The sequence below is a fragment of the Nannospalax galili genome, unplaced genomic scaffold (genome assembly GCF_000622305.1).
Source record: "Nannospalax galili isolate Female #2095 unplaced genomic scaffold, S.galili_v1.0 scaffold47, whole genome shotgun sequence".
In the NCBI taxonomy this organism is placed as follows: Eukaryota; Metazoa; Chordata; class Mammalia; order Rodentia; family Spalacidae; genus Nannospalax; species Nannospalax galili.
In genome coordinates this window covers 2,085,554-2,104,124 of record NW_008357641.1, presented here as the reverse complement: position 1 = coordinate 2,104,124, position 18,571 = coordinate 2,085,554, and the positions used below count along the sequence as shown (strand labels likewise).

At 52.4% G+C, this 18,571-nt stretch overlaps 1 protein-coding gene and 1 long non-coding RNA gene across 13 annotated transcripts in view; one reads left to right on the top strand and one right to left on the bottom strand.

Annotated features, from left to right (window-relative positions):
* The window catches only part of Hook2 (hook microtubule tethering protein 2), a 21,970-nt gene continuing 3,399 nt past the window's right edge, over nt 1–18,571 (bottom strand). The window contains exons 1-23 of one of the 12 annotated variants that reach the window (XM_029557396.1): nt 11,660–11,803; nt 11,499–11,517; nt 11,097–11,182; nt 10,952–11,024; nt 9,677–9,799; nt 9,466–9,516; nt 9,252–9,384; nt 9,081–9,148; nt 8,672–8,734; nt 8,175–8,255; nt 7,921–8,081; nt 7,705–7,845; nt 6,236–6,437; nt 5,690–5,800; nt 5,498–5,585; nt 5,276–5,345; nt 4,565–4,702; nt 4,182–4,496; nt 2,623–2,705; nt 2,438–2,541; nt 895–1,005; nt 755–826; nt 6–674 (exon numbers count right to left, since the gene is read on the bottom strand). In XM_029557396.1, the coding sequence (XP_029413256.1) occupies nt 525–674; nt 755–826; nt 895–1,005; nt 2,438–2,541; nt 2,623–2,705; nt 4,182–4,496; nt 4,565–4,702; nt 5,276–5,345; nt 5,498–5,585; nt 5,690–5,800; nt 6,236–6,437; nt 7,705–7,845; nt 7,921–8,081; nt 8,175–8,255; nt 8,672–8,734; nt 9,081–9,131 (1,941 nt within the window). In that variant the 5' untranslated portion in view covers nt 9,132–9,148; nt 9,252–9,384; nt 9,466–9,516; ... (3 more) ...; nt 11,499–11,517; nt 11,660–11,803 and the 3' untranslated portion in view covers nt 6–524. Of the gene's footprint in view, nt 675–754; nt 827–894; nt 1,006–2,437; nt 2,542–2,622; nt 2,706–4,181; nt 4,497–4,564; nt 4,703–5,275; nt 5,346–5,497; nt 5,586–5,689; nt 5,801–6,235; nt 6,438–7,704; nt 7,846–7,920; nt 8,082–8,174; nt 8,256–8,671; nt 8,735–9,080; nt 9,149–9,251; nt 9,385–9,465; nt 9,517–9,676; nt 9,800–10,951; nt 11,025–11,096; nt 11,183–11,498; nt 12,099–18,571 lie in introns of those variants that run through there. The other 11 variants (XM_029557392.1, XM_029557395.1, XM_008855483.2 and 8 more) reach the window with 11 other exon arrangements.
* On the top strand, nt 11,584–12,545 carry LOC115068012. Its single transcript, XR_003847382.1, has 2 exons — nt 11,584–11,663; nt 12,095–12,545. It is a non-coding gene; the product is annotated as an uncharacterized LOC115068012 (long non-coding RNA).

Genomic DNA, 18,571 nt, shown 5'->3' with positions numbered 1-18,571 from the left:
TTTTATTGGTACAAGTGTTTTGCCTGCATGTGTGTAAGTATGCTCGTGTCATGCGATACCTAAGAAGGCCTGAAGAGGGTGTTAGATTTTTTTGAAACTGGGGTTAAAATGGTTGTAAGCCATCATGTGGGTCCTGGGAATTGAACCCAGGTCCTCTGCAAGAGCAGCCAGTGCTCTTAACTACTGAGCCATCTCTCCAGCCTCCTGGCCTACTTTTTATCCCTCATCATGGTGCCCAGAGTTCATTCAAGGCAAATTTAAATTCTTTATTCTTCTCAAATATAAAATCAGGCTCTTCCCGATAATACATGAAACCAAGGAGAATCAAGGATAAGAACCACATTACTAAAAGGAATAGGCCTACACCTGCTACCTGCCCTCCCCTTCCCCCACATCTAGGGAAGCAAAGAGCAGAGGTTATGGCACCAAGGCCAAGGCCCCCAGTTGGGTACTAGGTGAGCTGGAGGACTCCAGGATGAATGAAGCCCTGGTTGGCTGACAGATGGTAAGAGGGCTGAGGTCTGTCAATGTTTGTCAGCTGGGCGAAGGCTCAGAGATGTCAGGCGTCCCGGGGGTCCACGGCGAGCATTGGTGGCAAGGCGCTGCTGTGCCAGGAAGGACTGGGCATGGGCAGGAGCCCGTTCTTCCCCAGACCAATGGTCCAAGGCCATGCCCTAGAGGGATGGTGTGATTGGCAAGGGGTAGCTGAGCCCACATGTCCCTGACATCCCAGACACTGGGGCAGCTCACTCACCATGCTATACCAGGCGCTGATGAGCAGTTTTTCCTCCTGCTCCCGTTGACTCCGACTCTTCTCAAAGTCCATCTGCCAAGGAAGCAAGAGTCATGGCCCTGGTTGTGCAGGGGGAAGCTCAAAATGCTGAGGAAACCTACCTCCAGGTGTCGGATCCTAACATCCCGCTCCCGGAGCTGTGTCTTCAGGGCTTGGAGTTCCAGAGGTGCCCTTACAGGTAGCTGCTGCTTGGGCTCCAGGGTCTGGATGACCTAGGCATTGGAGAAATCACAGGCAGGGTGAGCTTGGCTTGGTGATGATGGTAACTTTTTGCTGTCTTGGAGACTGAAGAACTTCAAGCTTCACACATGCCAGGCAAGTGAGCTGCAGCACTGACGTCACATCGTTTGAGACAGGGTCTCATTCAGGCTGGGCAGCCTTCAATTTGTGACCTTCCTGCCTCCTTGTCATACGTGGGAGTGTTAGAAGTATGTGCCATCATGTCTGGATTTTTTTTTTTTTTTTTTTTTTTTTTTTTTTTTTTGTCTTTTGAGACAGGGTCTCCCTGTAGCCCCAGCTGGCCTGGAACTCACTATGTAGACCAGGCTGGTCTCAAATTCACCAAGATCAGCCTGCCAAGCCTCCCAAGTGCTGGGATTAAAGGTGCACACCACTATGCCTGGTTAGGTTTGTTATTTATTTTTTTTTTAAGACAGGTTTCCCTATAGCCACAGCTGGCCTGGAACTCACTATGTAGACCAGGAAGGCCTTGAACTAACAGAGATCCGCCTGCTTCTGCCTCCCAAGTGCTGGGATTAAAGGCATGCGCCACCACACCCAGCATGATTAGGTTTTTTACTTTTACTTTGATTTTTAAAATATTTTATTTATTTTTATTTTATGTGTATGAGTATATTGCCTGCCTGTAAGTACACCTGTGCCATGCAATGCCCATGGATGTCAGCAGAGGGCGTCAGATCCCCTGGAACTGGAGTTACTGATAGTTGTTAGTCGCCATGTGGGTGCTGGGAACATCTGCAAGAGTAGCCAGTGTTCTTAACTGCTGAGCCACCTCTCCAGCCCTGATTTTTACTTTGAAACCAAGTCTCCCTTAAGTTGCCAAGGCTGGTCTCACTTTGCAGCTCAAGTTGGTCTCAAACTTTCCATCCTACCTCAGCCTCTAGAGTAGTTGTGATTACAGACTTGAGCCACTAGGCTCTGCTTTCATCTTATTTTATACACACACACACACACACACACACACACACACACACACGCATGCATGCACGCACGCATATGTAGAACAGGCTGGCCTCAAACGGAGACCCTTCTGCCTCTGCCTCCTGGGTGCTAGGATTAAAGCACTATTTATTTTTGCAGTGCTAGAGATTGAACCTGGGGTCCCTGGCCTGCTAAGAGAGCATTCTAAGAGTGAACTACACACCCAGCCCTCACTGGTGGATTTTAATAAAGGAGCTCTACCACTGCACTGTGCCACAGCCCCTTTGACACACTGGAGTGCAATAGATGACAGCTCATGGCAGCAATACAGCTTACAGAAGCCTAGACACAGTGGGGATGACAGCTGTCAGTGCAGGGAGCAGAGAAGTACAACCTGGCAAGAGGCAGGAATTGACGAGAAGCGGGAAGCACAGGCAGTGGTGGCCAAAGCAGGAGAGCCATGGGGACACTTGGCAACCTCACCTTTCGTGCTTTGTCCACATATCGGCGGTAGCGCTCCTCCATGGCCCGCAGGTCTGCATCTTTCTTCTGCAGGTTGTCCTGCAACTCCTCGATCCGCCGAGCTGCTAGAAAACACACAGGGGCCCCTGAGTTCCATGTTGCCCTCTGGGTTCTCCCTAGCCCTGGCTGCTGCTGAGCGCACTTACTGTTGCTGTCGGTGGGTGGCTCCAGTTCCTCGATATATTCTCGTTTCCTCTGCAGCTCCAGATCTGCCTCATGCAGCTTCTGCCTGTAGGCAGGAGGTGGGTAGCAGTGGGCAAACTTGGACTGACATTTCTTTACCTATCTATCCATCCAACTGTAGTGCTGGGGATGGAACCCAGGGCCTTGTCCATGCTAGACAAGTACTCTGCCACTAAGTCACACCCTAGCTTCTCACTGGTGAGCGCTAGGCTAATGCTGCACAGCCAAGCCACACCCAAGCTCCCTGGCTTCTCTTCTGTCCTACTGGTGTTCCAGCAGATCAGGAGCCTCTTTAGAGCCACTGAGATGTAGTAGCCAGCCCACCATGCCTGGAGGTGCTGTGTGCTGGCTTGTTTGTCTCCTCTGCCATCAGAGCTACAACCCTCCACATCCCTACCCAGGTGGCCCTTGTCCAATTTTTCCCACCCCATGGTCTGAATGTTGGTCTGGCCCCCATTATCCCTTCACCCCTGGCCAACCTCTTCCACTGTCAACCCCTCAGCTCCATTTTTCATTCAACAGCACAGTGCATGCGTGTGCGTGTGCATGTGTGTGTGCATGTGTTCATAGATTTTTATTTTATGTGTATATGAGTTGTTTTGCACACAAGTATGTAAGTTCACCCATGTGTGTAACGCCCATGGAGATGATAAGAGGGCATCAGATCTCCTGGAACTGGAGTGACAGATGGTTGTTTGCTATCATGTGAGTGCTGAGAACTGAACTTGAGTCATCTGCAAGAGCAGCCAGTGCTCTTAACCAAGGAGCCATCTCTCCAGCCCCATGAGATTTTTATTTATTTATTTATTTATTTATTTATTTATTTATTTATTTATTTATTTATTTTGTGGCACTAAGGATGGAACCCAGGACCCCTGAACATACTAAGCAGCAAATGCTCCACCACTAAGTCAGTTTTTTTTTATTTGTTTGATCTGAGATAGGGTCTCACGCAACCTAGGCCCTGAACTCCTGCTCCTCCTCCTCCTACCTCGCGAATGCTGAGAACACAGACCCAGGGCTAAAAGAGATTCTGAGCTAGGCATGATGGTACATGCCTATGATTTCAACATGCAGGAGGCTGGGGCAGGAGGATTGCAAGCTCCAGCTCAGTGTGGGCTACAAAGTGACACCCTGTCTCAAAATAAAATTAAAGGATGTGGTTCAGTGGTAGAATACTTGCTATGTGAGGCCTCTGGGTTCCATTGCCACCTTCCAAAAACACTTTACCACACTGCCTGGCTAAAAGCTTGTCCATGCTTCCCCACTGTGCCCCAATAGTCCTGGCCACCTTCCCTGAAACCTCCAAGATCGCACCTGAGGGTAAGGCAAGGTGGTGTACACTTGCATTCTCAGCACTTGGGAGACAGAGGCAGGAGGATCAGGAGTTCAAGGCCAGCATCAGCTACAATGAGATCCTGCCTCAAAGACTACCTGAGCAGACTGGCTCTATTCCCCTATGACTTCCCACACCTTGGCCCCAGGCATTCCTACCCCAGAAATGACAGCTGTCTGCACTTACAGATGTTCTTCCAGCTTCCTCTTCAGCAGGATGGGCTGGGGGAAAGAAACAGCAGATGAGAGGGGGCAGGGAGGTCTGAAGGCCTGTGCAAGGTAAGGGTGGGGTGTCTCCCTGGGCCCATGGTACTCACAGTAGCCTGCATCAGGCATCAGGCAGCAGCAGGGAGAAAAAGAAGGATTACTGGGGGGCACAGGGGAGGGCCAGGCAGGGAGGAGGTGGGCACTCACGTCCTCAGTCTTGCCCCCCTGCTCCTGAAGGGCTTTCTGCAGGTCCTCCACCTGGGCCCTCAGCTCCAACAGCTGCTGCTGGTTCAGCCTGGTGAGGGGGAATGCTCAGTGTTTGCGCGGGTTCAGGTGTAGACCTCTCCACACTAGTCGACTCACCGGTGCTGAGTCTCCAGCCCATGGCGCGCACGGTTGGCCTCCTCCAGGTGGCGCTGCAGCTCCTCCTGCCGCTCGCGGTCTGCTGCCTCCTGCTGGCACAGCCGTTTGTTCTCCAGCTGCAGCCGCAGAAGTGTCTCTCTGTTGAACAGGAAGAAGTGAGTGGGGCTCTGATCCAGTCATCTCAAAGGGCAGTTTGGGCTCCTGCACAGTCCATTAGGTGATGGGGAGGAGGACTTAGGCTCTGGGGGACGGCCCTGGGCATGGTGAATGGCAAGCTGGGGAGGGTAACCAAAGTGGATAGGGCCTTAGAGAGGCCTGGAGCTGAACTGCACAAAGGATTGTGTAGTTGAACACTTGCATTCAACTGTGAAGATAATACAGCTGAGGTTAAGAGCGCTACCCAGAGCCAGCGAAAGGGGCTAGACCTCATAGTGGCTCCAGTGAGCACAGGGCTGGACCCTAAGTAGGCAGGGCTAAGAGGCAAGAATTCACAGGAGGAATGGAGCCAGGTGGGTTGGACTTAATTTGTGCACTAAACAGATCTCAGAGGACTAGAGCCCCATGTTGGAGCAGAACTGGGAGCTGGGAAGCCTAGGGATCTAGCTAAGACCAGGGAACAAGGAAGATAGGCTTCTACTCTGAGGTTTGGGCTGAGGGTGGGCCCTGACTGGCCTTGGGGTGGGTCCAGAGCCTTGAGAGACCCCAATATACCTGAGCTCTGCAGGCAGGATCTCTGCTGCCAAGTTTTCCAGGCCTGAAGGAGTAGGATCTGGCAAGGGGTCTGGAGAAAGCAGGTCTTTAGGTTTCTGTATACCCACAGTCCCCATTCTTGGGTTCTCTTTTCAAGAATCAATTTTGGGAGCTTGAGTTCAGCCCCAGACCACCCTTCTCCCAGACCACCCCTCTCTTAGACCCCACAGATCTTTCACTCACCAGTCTGTGTCAATCCTCTTGGCTGTAGCTGGGCACAGCGCAGTTCCTCATTGGCCTCCCTCAGGGAGTCCCTCTCTGTCAGCAGCCGCTGCAGGGACAGAATTCAAGATGCCAAAGAAGCCAGCTGGGCCTCTTGGGAAAAAGGCTGGCCCAAGGCAGGGCAGAGTGTGGGTTGTGGGACTCCAGACTCACTTCCTTCTCCTTTGTCACTGATTCATACTTTTCCTCCAGGTTTTGACACTCAAATAGCCATTTCTCAGCCTTCATGGCCTCCTCCTGCCACTGGCCTTGCAGTTCTTGCACCTGGAGGAAGGGAAGGGTGGGTTGGAGACATGGCTTAGTGGGTACAGGCACTTGCCACCAAACCTGACTACCTAAGTTCAGTCCCCAGAACCCACGTGGTGGAGATAATCAACTCTGGTATATTGTATCCTGATCTCCACTGTGTGCCCACACACATACACACACTCATACACAAAATAAATATTTTTTTTTAAAAGGGGAGAAGAGGAAGGGATCGGGACAGCAGAGATGGAAGGAGGGACCAGAAGGGAGCCAGTGGCTCCAAAAAATTGGAGGAGTTGGTGTTTTGGGAAATGTAGGCTTACAAACCCAGATGGAGGAAGGCTGCATCCAAAGGACATGGCTCAATAATTACAAGAGTGGGAAGGCACCAGAGCTGCACTGGGGACTAGCCGTTAGGGAGCTATCCAACTCAAGCCCCGCCCCCTGCCTCACCTGCCTCCGCTGAGTCTCGAGCTGGGCTCGGAGTGACCCAGCTCGGCGCAGCTCATCCTCCAGCTGCCGCGTGCGCTCAGCATGTCCGGCGTTGCGCTCCTCCAGTTGTCTCACCTGCCGCCGAAGCTCCCTTAACTCCCCAAGGCGTTGGCGGCAGCTGTTTAGAGTGGCCTCCAGCTGCCCTGCACGCTCTGAGGACTGCCTGAAGAGGAGGTAGGGAGTGGGATATTCAAAGGCCAGCTGGGATGTAGGGCAGGGAAGGGTATCAGCCTAGGGGATGTGTGTTCGTGGTGAAACAGTCAGGCAAGGCCTAGTGCTGGTGGAGGTGATTAGGGTGATAGGTTAGAGTGGGAAGATTCTCAGGGGTGCAGCTGTAGAGTCATGGAATAGCTGGGGTAACAGGGTGGGTGAGAGATAAAGACACTTTAGAAGCTGGGTGTGGTGGTGCACACCTTTAGTCCCAGCACTGGGGAGGTGGCACTCGGGGGCAGGTAGATCTCTGTGAGTTCAAAGTCAGCCTGGTCTACACACCTAAAGTATATATTTTTTTAATTTGTATTTTTTTATGTGTTTGACCATACTGCCTACATGTGTGTAAGTGCACCCATGCCATGCAGTGCCTGTGTAGGCCAGAAGAGGGCGTTGAATTCCCCTGGAACTGGAGTTACAGATGGTTCTTAGCTACCATGTAGGTGCTGGGAATCAAGCCTGGGTCCTCTGCCTGAGCAACCAGTGCTCTTAACCACTGAGCTATCTCTCCAGCTCTGATACTCTCTTTAAATAAAAAAGAAATTCAGATTCAGATGCTATGGAAATACAAAAGAAGACATCTTTAAGATCTAAGACTGAGCCCAGTATGGTAGTATGCATCTTTAATCTCAGCACTTAGGAGACAGAGGCAGGCAGATCTCTGTGAGTTCAAAGTCAGCCTGGTCTACATAGTGAGTTCCAGGCCAGCTGGGGCTACGGGGAGACCTTGTCTCAAAAAGACCTCCCCCCAAAAAAAAGACACTTTGGGGTGATGAGAGGGCTGTGGGGAGTCTTTGTAAATACAGTGGGATGGTTCACTGGGTACTTTAGCATCCTCTCACAGGAGAGGTCTTTGGGGTTATAGTAGTGTCACAGGGTGCTGCAACTGTACAGTCCACTGGAATCCAGGGGCAGGATGAGGTCCAGATGGTGCAGTGGGGTCTGGAGGGTATTGGGAGGGCCTATATTTGTCGAGGGTGCAATAGAGTCTATTGGCTAACTGAACACTGTGAGACTGAGGGAAATACCAAGGATCTAGGGGGTCTAAGGGGATAGTGCAGTAGACCTGAGTGGCACTGAGGGAGTCAGGATGGCACAGTATGGCCTAGGAGGCATGGTATGAGTGCATTCAACATTTGGGAGTGGGAGGTGTTGTAGTACCAGGGGGCACTTTGCTGATGCTGAAGGTGTGTAGTGGGCACTCAGGACCTGCTACCCACCGTAGCTCATCCATCTCGTCCTTTAGTGCCTGTGCCTCCTGGGCCAGACTGGTCAGTGCCTGGTTCCTTTGCTGCAGTTCAGTGACCTCACGCTCCAGTTCCATACAGTGCAGCCGCTCATCCTCCCGGCTGCTCTCCAGCCTAGGGTATTGGGGAAGGGGACACATAAAGATGTCCTTTGTCCCCATCCCCTGGCCCACCCCCAGCTGACCATACCTGAAGTTCTCCTCCTGCAGCTGTTCCAGCTGTGACTGCAGGAGCAACAATTTCTTAGTGGTGAGGCCTGGGGCACCCTCCACTTCTGGTCGGCCCATTTGCTCCCGAAGTGCAGCATTCTCCTGCACCAGGCTCTGCTTCTCTTCTGAAAGGAGCATGAGCTGTGGGCAAGGAAGGCAGGTGAGCTGGAGCCTGCACTGGAGTGTATGCTGGTGGCTTTATGCATGTGGCCCTGCTCCCTCAGCCCTGCCCACCTGCCGTTCCAGGTCCAGACAGTGTTGCTGAAGTTCATCCCCCTCCTCTGCCTCCTCACTCAAGAAATAGTACCTACGGGACTGAGGAGATGGAAAAGGGGGGGTTGGGGAAAAGAGCTCAGGCATCCAAGTGGGCTGGGAGACAGGAAAGCTGAGATCTATTGGCACTCAGGGGGTCAAGGAACCTCAGGATCTAAAAGAGGGATGGGATCCCAAGGGACAGGAAGAAGTGTAATTTGAGAAATCTGGAGACCTGGCAAAAGAAGAGACTAAGACCCTGAGGACAAGGGTGGGTGATTATGTTTAAGGGCAACAAACTCCTAATCTGGATATGGTGGTGCACCACTGTACTAGCACCCAGCTACTAGAGGGGCTGAGGACAGGAGGATCAAAAGTTCACCCTCAACACCTGGACTACACAGGACAAGCCCTTCCACCTCAGGCAACCCGAGAACCAGCAATAGGGTTGGGACCTTTAGCAGGTTCCCCATCTTTACCTGTGTATCAAAGTTCCCATAAGTCTCCGGTGACGGTGTATCAGGGATGTCTTTTGTCATGAGCTGAGGAAGGGGACACTGATGAGCTAGGTTCTCTGACACAACCTTCAAAGCTTCTACAGTTCAACCTAAAAGCCTCTCTACTCCCAGTCCCCAAGACTAGTTTGGCCTGATAATCCCTGTCCAGGGGCTGCCCTCCTCCCTCCAATGCAGAGAAAGTCCAAATCTTTTGAGCTTGCAGTGTTCTGACTTAGAGCTGGCAGATACATGAGACAGAGACGTCTGGCCAGCTGACTTTCAGGCAGAGGCCTGACCTTACCAGGGCAAGCTCTATGTCTAGTTGCCTCTGCCCTAGAAATGTCTCTGCCCTTGACACGTCTGGATTGCCACAAGGAACACCCTCACCCACCTCCTGGATGGCTTCCATCACTACATGTTGAACAGATTCCTCCAACGTCATGATTCTCTGGATATGCTCTGGGGATAAAGGTGGGAGTGACTACTAAGACCAGGGATGGGTCAGGGAGGAAGAACATTTCCTCAGGGAGCCCTCTGGCTCATTTTCTAGCCCTCCTCATACCCTGCTTTTTCTCGCAACTGATAGCACAGCCCAATACCAACTGAAGTAGTTTGCCAAGCTCTGAGGGGTCTGAGAACTCGCCAATAAGGCTGACATCTGGAAGGTGCTGTTCCAATACAGGATGGCCCAGAACCTGAGGGAGGGGGTAATCAGGAGTCACAGACCCTCCTCCTTCTCCCAACCCAGCTCCCTAAATCTCTTTGCAGTTACTCACATCCTGCCAGTACTCCACCAGGCTCTGTAAGATCTTCTCCAGCTTGCTGATCTGGGGAGAGCCAAGGAGTTATCTATGGATAGGGATCTATCTCGACCCTGAATCTGTCCTCACTCCCCTCCCCTGCTCACCTCTTATTCCATGTTTATCCCATCTTGTTTGACCCTGTTCTAAATACCCTCTTTAGAACATGCATTGCCGATGTGTCTACCTGACCATCTTTATTCACGAGTCCCAGAATCCAATCGCTTCTCACCACCTGGCACTACCAATGTCATCTCACTTGGATGACTGCACCAGTCACTTCTCATTTCTCCCTTTTTGGTGGTGTGTCCTGCAGGGGAGGGTATAGGAGTCCTGGGGATTTAATCCAGGACTTGGACATGGCAGGCAAGGGCTTTCCCCCTGAACCATGCTCCCAGCCCCTCATTGATGCATTCTAGGCAAACCCTCTCCCACTAACCCCTCATCTCCCACTCTTGTGGCCTACAGTGCATTCCTCCCCAAGCAGCTGGGGGGTGGGGTGGGCTTCTAAAGGCTGAACTAGTTTATGTCTTTCCTCTGCTAAAACCTTTCCCTGACTTTCTATAGAACTTAAAATAGAATCCACACCTCCTCCCTGGTCTGCCAGGCCCTGGACGAACTTAGGTCGTACAATTCTTGATCTATTACTCTCTCTTCTGACCTCTTCACTGTTTCTCAATCATTCCCAGCTCAAGGATTCTGCAGTTGCTGTTTCCTGTGCCTGGGAAAGCTTTCCTCCAAGTCTCACATGGTAATAAAAGCCCATCTCAAGCACCTACCCCCTATTATAGTTTCTTGTGGTCCTTCTTTATAACTGTCATCATAGTCTATCTGAACTTGTTTTATTTTCCAAAACAGCATCTCATGTGGTCCAGACTAAACTCTAACTTGCTGGGTAGCCACTACGGCTGGCCTTGAACTCCTGATACCCCTACCCCTGCCACTTAAGTACTAGGATTCCATAGGTGTGCTACCACTCTGGCTACCACTACCACCTGGTACTGGGGATTGAACCCAGTACCTTGTGTGGGCTAGGCAACTGTTCTGAGTTCCATGCCTGGATCCCTTTTAAAAATTTGAGATAGATTTTGGTAAGTTGCCCAGGTTGACAAGAACTTACATTCTTCCTGCCTCAGCTTCCCAGGAGTAGCTGGGGTTATAGGCATTTGCCACCACACTCTTTGGAAGTTAACTTCTGAATTTGTGTATGTGCTTTTTTGCCCACATCACTACAGTGACAGACATGTGAGGGTAGGTTTTTGTCTTACTGCTTACTAGGAGCCCTACACAGGTGCTCCATAGATAAATGAAAGAACAAAATGGTTGGCTGATACCAGACATCTGGTCCTCCTCCTGAAAGGTCTGTTTGTCCATCATGAATGGCATGTGTCTACCTGGCCCTTCCCAATCACTTCCTCAGTTCTTCCCCTAGTTATCTCCTAGTCATGCATCCGCCTGTCACCTTCAGCCTCCAGTTGGGACCTGGGTCCTCTGAGATGCCCTTGAGCCATGCTTCATTGAACCAGGAGGAATCTCTGGGGGTGGAAAATAAATGGGATGAGCTGGCTGGGGAGCCCTTTGGGATCCTCTCCCTCAGCCCCACTCACATCTGATTCAGCACACGAGCTATAGCAAGGCCGCTGTTCAGGTCCTGGGGGCTTGCACAGGGGTACGGAACTTGGAACGTCTGCAACTGATGGGGGAAGGAAAGGGCAACAGGGAAATTCAGGACCTGGAACCACCCATTTTGCAGACTTTCCCAGCCAACAGATAACTCATTGGTTTGGGCGGCCTCTAGCCTGTAGCCAGCTCTGCGGGGGAGTGGCTTCTGCACACCTGTCAGGGAGGGGGCGTGGTCTCACCTCACCTCTGCCCGACAAACCCTGAAAGCCCAGGTCAGGGCGGTACCACGAGTCACCTGGTCCCCCCAGCTACCATGTGACCAGGCCAGCACACCTGTGTCCCCTTGCCCTGCTCTAGAACCAGCCAAAGAGGGGGCGGGGTCTCACCTGTTCTTTCCAAGCAGGCCTGCCACGTGACAGGAGCAAGTGCTAGGGTCAGAGTCCAACGGCCGCTGGGCCAACGACCCTTTCCTTCTTCCAGTCCCAAGACAGAGGGAAGGACGAGAGGAGCGGGCGCACACCTGACCCAGGCCCGCCCCCCGACCTACCCAGGTGAGCAGAGACCCGCATAGCTCGGCCTTGTCCACGCTCATGGCTCCCGATGGAATTCGACCCCGGCCACCGACCCCTGCGCGCAGCTGCAGCCTGTGGGCCGGCCACCAGCGAGCGCCCGAAGCCCCGACCTCCCGCTCGGCCTAGAGAGCCGCCCCGCTCCACCCCGCCCCCTAGGCACAGGCTCCGCCCCAGGCACATGAACACGAATGCCAGCCCGTGCCTCCTGCTCCGCCATCTTGGATCCGGGCAGCAGTCGGGTGCCGGCTCTTCCGCTAGGGGTCAGGGTGGCCCAGCCCTGCGCAGTGGGAGTGTCCTCGCCTCCTCTCTACCCGGGTTCTCTTTTTTGAGGTGGAGAGGTCCTCAGGATCCTTCTGAGGCGGAGCTGTCCCACCCTGTTTAACAGGTATATTCACGTCCTTTCCTTGCAGCTGGGAGAAACCCTCCTGATTAGCTATGTTGTGATTGGATCCTTTATCTGTTCGGAGAGACGTGAACTGTAACACATCCTATGGACCTGGAGCGAGACGATCCTAAAAGAGGTCTTCCCGAGAGAAGTGACTCCGGACTTCTGCCCATGTGTGGGCGACACAGGACAGGAAGCCTTGTCCTGAATGATGGCCAGACACACTTGCCCAAACTGGAGTCGTCTTCCTCTGAGCTTCCTCTGCGTTTTTCCCGCTCTGGAGGCATGAGTCCTTTTGCCTCACCCTGAACCGGGCGGAGGCTGCTGATGGTCCGCAGTCCACCAGGGGGCGAGCAGGACGCGAGAGCGCCGCCTCGTGGGAAAAGGGTGCGTCCACCCATAGACCCTGCTTAGGTGATGGAGAGGGCTCAAAAGAGGCATACCAATTGATAACAATAAAGTCTCTCAAGACACCATTGTGTTGTGCTTACTCTATGCAGTCTTTAAGAGATAAATACTGCGGGGCGTGGTGGCGCATGCCTTTAGTCCCAGCACAGAGGCAGGCGGATCACTATGAGTTCAAGGCCAACCTGGTCTACATAGTGAGTTCCAGGCCAGCTGGGGCTAAAGGGAGACCCTGTCTCAAAAAAGACGAGAGACAGAGACAGAGACAGAGAAACTGACTCCGGGTGGACCCGGGTTTAAGGGGATGGAAAAGCCCCAAACCCCGTCCTTTGACCCCCCACCCCCCAGGTCTCCTAGAAGCCTCTCCCCCGCAGGCGGGTGGAGTAATATGCAGTAATTAGAGGTTATTAGCTGTACCCTGGGAGGGGCGGGCTCTACGTTGGGACCGGTCCAGGTGTGTGGGGGATGTGCTCTGCTTCCATTAACGCATAGAGCCTTCTCCTGTGACCCTGCCCTTGAGTGGGCTGAACCCTCCTGTCCTCACCGCATAAAATCCTCAATCTACCTCCAGACAGTCGAATACGTAGCCGCGTACTCTCGAGAGCCTTGGAGACTGGACCACACCCCCACAACGCCTTTCCGTCTTGGTTTCCAGACTCCAGAGCCTGGGAGTCTGTGGAAGGGGATAGAGGGGAAGAACTGGGACGGCGCTTCCTGACCAGGCTGTCTTCCTGCGGGTGTGGGAACACCCGCCGCTGGCTCCCCCAACTCGCAGCATCCACCAGAGAAGTTGGTGCCCAAATGGGGAAATAAAGCCACCCTCGTTTTCCCCTGCCCTCCTCCGGTTATCCAGGAACCACAGTTGTTACAAAATGGGTGCGGACAGTGGGCCTTAACACCCAGGACAGAGTATGTGGGTTCAAGTTGGAGAGCTATGGGAGAGCGCTGGTGGGGACGGTACTATAAGGATCATTAAGATTGTTTGAGATTGCTGTATGAAATACAACAAAATTTAATTAAAACATTTTTAGGTACCAAAAGCCCAACTCTGCAGGTTTGGATCAGCAGCCCTCAGTTGGTTTGGGGACCCCACCTCCTTCTGCCTGTTTCCAGGAACAGCTGGGCCCAGTCTGGGTTGTACTGCTGGGAAGTGAGTGAGTCAACCCCTCCCTGTGGCCACAGCTGGACCCCAGCCTTCCCCCTTCAGCTTGCACATCTGGGCAAGGACCCAGTCTTCACAGCGGGGATTAGGACCCTGGGACCCTCAACAAGTGGAAAGCACCCACCCCCACCTCTCCACTGGCTGAGCAAAAAATATCTGAGCGGACTCCATGCATGTTACCATAGGGACCCTGACAGTCTCTCCGCACCCCAATTGCTGACATTCTGCCAAAACTCTACCCTGCCCTGCCCTGCCTCTGTGAGAAATGTGCTCAAATTTGTATAGGTGGGAGGTGATGGGTTAATAAAATAAAATTAAAATAATTTTACAAAAGAAATTTAAGAAGCCATGTGTGCATACTTGTAATCTCCACACTTGGAAGGGCTCCGGAGAGACAAAAGGATCTGGAGTTCAAGGCCGAGCTCAGCTATACAGCAAGTTGGAGGTGAGCCTAGAGCTATAGTAAGCCTAGACTGTATGAGGAGGGAGGGAGGGAGGAGAGAAAAAATGCCTACAAAAAAGAAAGACGAGAGAGAGAGAGAGAGAGAGAGAGAGAGAGAGAGAGAGAGAAGAAAAAGCCGGATCTGGTGGTGGTCTCTTTTTTAATCCCAGCAAAGGAAAGAGGATTTCTGTGCGTTTGTGGCCAGCCTGGTCTACATAGGGAGTTCCAGGCCAGCCATTATGGCTACATGGTGAGACACTGTCTCCCCCTACCTTAAAAAAAAAAGGCAAATGCTGGGCGTGGTGGCGCATGCAAAAAAGACAAAAATCCAGGACTAGGATAGCAGGGAGCCTCATTCACAACCTATGCATTTCTCTGTAGTTCAGGCAGTATCTTTGGGTCAGAATCAAGATTATTTTTTTTTTTTATTAAAAACATTTTTTTTTTTTTTTTCTTTTTGAAACGGTTTCCCTGTAGCCTCAGCTGTCCTGGAACTCACTATGTAGACCAGACTGGCCTTGAACTCACATAGATCCGCCTGCCTCTGCCTCCCGAGTGCTGAGATTAAAGGCATGCGCCACCATGCCGAGCCAAAAAAAATTTTTTTGAGATGGGGTCTCCCTATGTAGCCCTAGCTAGCCTGGAACTGGTTATGTAGACAAGAATGGGTGTGTTATTTTTGTGTGAGGGAATGTGTGGCAGTGTCTAAGGTTGTTGGCATGAGGTTGTATGAGGTTGTATGCCTGTGATATCCTTTTTGTTGATGTTGTTCTAGAGGTACTAGAATCCATGTTTCTGAGTAGAGAGAAAAGAAAAAAATACTTTGTCTTCATCATTTGTTTTACTGTGATAATGTGACCTTATCATGAGTCCTGGTTTGTCATAGCTCTTTAACAACTGGAGTATTTGTGTGTGGCGCCCGTGATAACTGTGTGACGACATGACTGTCGTATTTGTCTCTACCAGATGTCTGCTGCCACAATTTCCAAGTGAGGGGTGCTTGTGCGACAGTCCAAGTCCCGGGTGACCAAGAAGTGTGCTTTCTACTTTGCCTGGTGTGGCATCTGTAAATGCCTGTGTGTGCAAACGGCTGTTTGTGTCTCAGACACAGTGCGTGGCTGATGAGCTTGCGGCGACTCTTGTGGTCCCTGTGTGTCCGTGTGGCCTGTGTTTGTAACAGGGCTAGCTTTGAACAGGGGTGTTCTGACAACATGTAGCAGGTGTATCCTGTGTCAATATGACACCGTGGGTCAGAGTTGTTTGTGACCTTCGGTGTACAGGGGGGGTGCCAAAGTCACACCAGGCAGTCGAATAAGTGGGGGCAGCGATTCAGTAGAGTCAGCGGCGTGGCTACACAGCCCTTCTCCGCCCGGAGGACTCCTCCCAGTGCTGCGGGGGTGCGTGCGTCGTGCGTGACGTGAGACACGACGGAGTTCGCTGTGTGCGTGGAGCCCGACGCGGTCGTGCGTGCGGGCCAGGGGTGGGGTGGCTGCGTGCGTGCATGAGCGCGTGAGCGCGGGGGCCGCCGTGGGGATTCGCTGGCCTAGCTTAGGACTCCAGGGCCGGTGAAACCCGGACCGCGCTGCCGTTTAACCCCTTCCTGCCTGACCTGAAACTTGGGGCCCCTCGGCCGAACACACAGGGGCTTCCCCAGCGCGCGGGGAGGGGCAGTCCCTGCTGAGGAGGATCTGACTCCAAGGAGCTGAGACAACCCCACCCCTTTGTCATGGAAACCACGCTTCCCAGAGCTGCAGGACCGAAGCTTCCTCCCTCCGTGCCCTCCCCTAGTCCTCCCGCGTTTCCCGCTCCCAGTCTCCGCACAGCCCGGCAGGAGGGCAACGGGGGCAGGGCGTGCGTGACTCAGGCCAGCCTTGGGGTCCCCAAGGCGCAGCCGGCCTCGCTCCCCCAGCTCCGCCCAGGTGACTCACCCCTCGTGGCTTTCCCCATGTGTGACTCAGGCCCCTGGGGAGGGGGCTGCGGACTCAGGGACCACCCCCCAGCAGCCGGAGCTAAGGATCAAGTTCAGGGGACCTAGTGCGCCCGAAGGGGGTGCTCCCGCTCAAGTTGTTGGGCTACGTCCCCTCTAGCTGGCCCTCGCTACACACACACACACCCCCACACCCCCCGGAAGTTTTGGTAGAGCCGGTCGTGGCGATGAAACGGTTAAAATCGTTTTCTTATTCATTTCATCTAGGGGCCCTTTTTGACTCAGAGCCAGCGGGTAGCCCCTTGAGCCTGGCCTCATGGGGACCAGCGCTCCTACTGCTCCCCACACTCTTGATGCATAGAGGGGGACAGGCTGAGCAGGCTATAGGTTTTGGAAAGCAGCAGCTGTATACAGAGCTAAGGTCAAATCCTAGCTCTGCCCTCATTTCGGTTTCTCCATCTGAATATTATGTCCAGCTCAATGAGTTGTTGTGTAGATTAGGTAAATAATAGACACTTTGCATTCAAAGCTAGACACGGGATGGAGGGGTATCTTTGGTCCAGGTGCCCAGCAGTAGCACCTACTGCCCCACCCAGGTATCTGAGGCCGTGGGGTTCATTCTGTCCACCTTTGCCCCGGGCTGGCACCCAGGAAGTGAGAGGCAGGGCAGGAATGAGGCGGAACCTGTTGGGCTCCTCCGCTTCTCTGCCCCCCACCCTCATTCCCGTGTCCTGATAGGGATACTCCCCCCCCACGCTGCAGCCCCACCCCCCCCACCACCCTGGACGCCTGGGTCCTGACCTGCGGGTGGCCCGAGACAGAGTCTCGAGAACATCCTGTGGACTGCTAGCTGGACAGACAGGAGGGCCAACCCCTCCCAGGGCAGGGCAGACATCTGCTGGGGGCAGGGTAAACATGGCCTAAGATGGCCAGACTGGGGGCGGGGAGGGGGGAACTGCAGGAATTTACACACATACTCAGTCACCCTGTTCAGAGGCACAAACTTCTGTGACCCAGGCCACTGAGACTGCCAGCCAGGGACACATAGACAAGGTCAGCAGACATTTATCTGGGCAAGACACCCAGTGACAGCCAACTCAAGACAAGGACTCTGGAAATGTAGCTCAGTGGTAGAGGGTGGAGCTACATTGCCAAACACAAGGCATCCACAGGTCAAAAGCAGTCTAGGCTGGGGGCGTAGCTCAGTGGTAGAACACTTATCTAGAAAGCAGTATGCCCTAGGTTCCATCCCCTGGACTTCAAACAAAGCATGCCAATAAGGTACAGGTGTGTGTGATAAACCAACTTAGCATACAGGCTGGGCATCAGCAGACACAAGTGTACATGGGTGATTTGACAGGCCTAAAAAGAATATAATGACCCTGAGAGCCTCTAGGCCACATGTACACACAGGCACACAAGAATCTTTTTTTCCTGGTAAATTTTTTAGGTTTATTTTTTGAAATTTATGTGTATGTATGTATGTCAAGTGTGTGCAGGTGTCCATGGAGGTCAGAATAGGGCATGGGATTCCCTGGAGCTGGAGTGGATGTAGAGGTACAGGTAAATGTAGGATGTAAGATGCCTAATGCCTGATGTGGATGTTGAGACTTGAACCTGGGTCCCCTGGAAGAGCTGTTAACCACTGAGCCATCTCTCCAGCCACTTGAGCAAGATTTTTATTGTTTTTAAGATAGTATCTCCCAGCTGGGTGTAGTGGTGCAAGCCTTTGATCCCAGCACTTGGGAAGCAGAGGCAGGCGGATCTCTTGAGTTCAAGGCCAGCCTGGTCTACATAGTGAGTTCTAGGCCAGCTAGGGTTACAGGGAGACCCTGTCTCAAAAAGACCAATAAATAAATAAATAAATAAAGTATCTCCCTAAACCTCCAGCTGGCCTTGAGAAAATATCAAGAGATGAGAGACAAATGCATCCATAGACAGATGTACAGAACCATCCCTCATACACCTGGACAGTATGCCCCAGAAACCCACTAGGCCAGCTGTGGCAGGCATACTTACTTAGAGATGAAGCCATACAGACCCATAGTCATTTTTTGTTTTGTTTTTGTTATTAGGTAGAGTCTCACTATGTAGCCCTGGCTGGCCTGGACCTTACTATGAGACCAAACTAACCTTGAACTTAAAGGTGTTCATCACCACACCCAACTACATAGTCACTTCTTGATGGACCTACTAACAGATGAGTTGAGAAGTGGACATGTGGTTTAGACAGTCTTACCCAGCACAGAGAGGCAGGTTTAGGTCATAACCAGGTATTTATGAACACACAGGCACAGAGACACCCCGATCAAAGCCGTGAGTAGTGACAAACTGCTTAGGAACCACAGGTACACAGACCAGCTACAGAGTTCATGCTCTCACACATGTGCAGCCAGCCACATACTACATACACACATATACACAACATACAGATAACCAGATGTCCTCACAGACACACACATATACATATATAAACACACAGATTAACCAGATACCTCTCTTACATAGACCTACAACATACAAATCAAACAGGTCTCTCTCTCTCTCTCTCTCTCTCTCTCTCTCT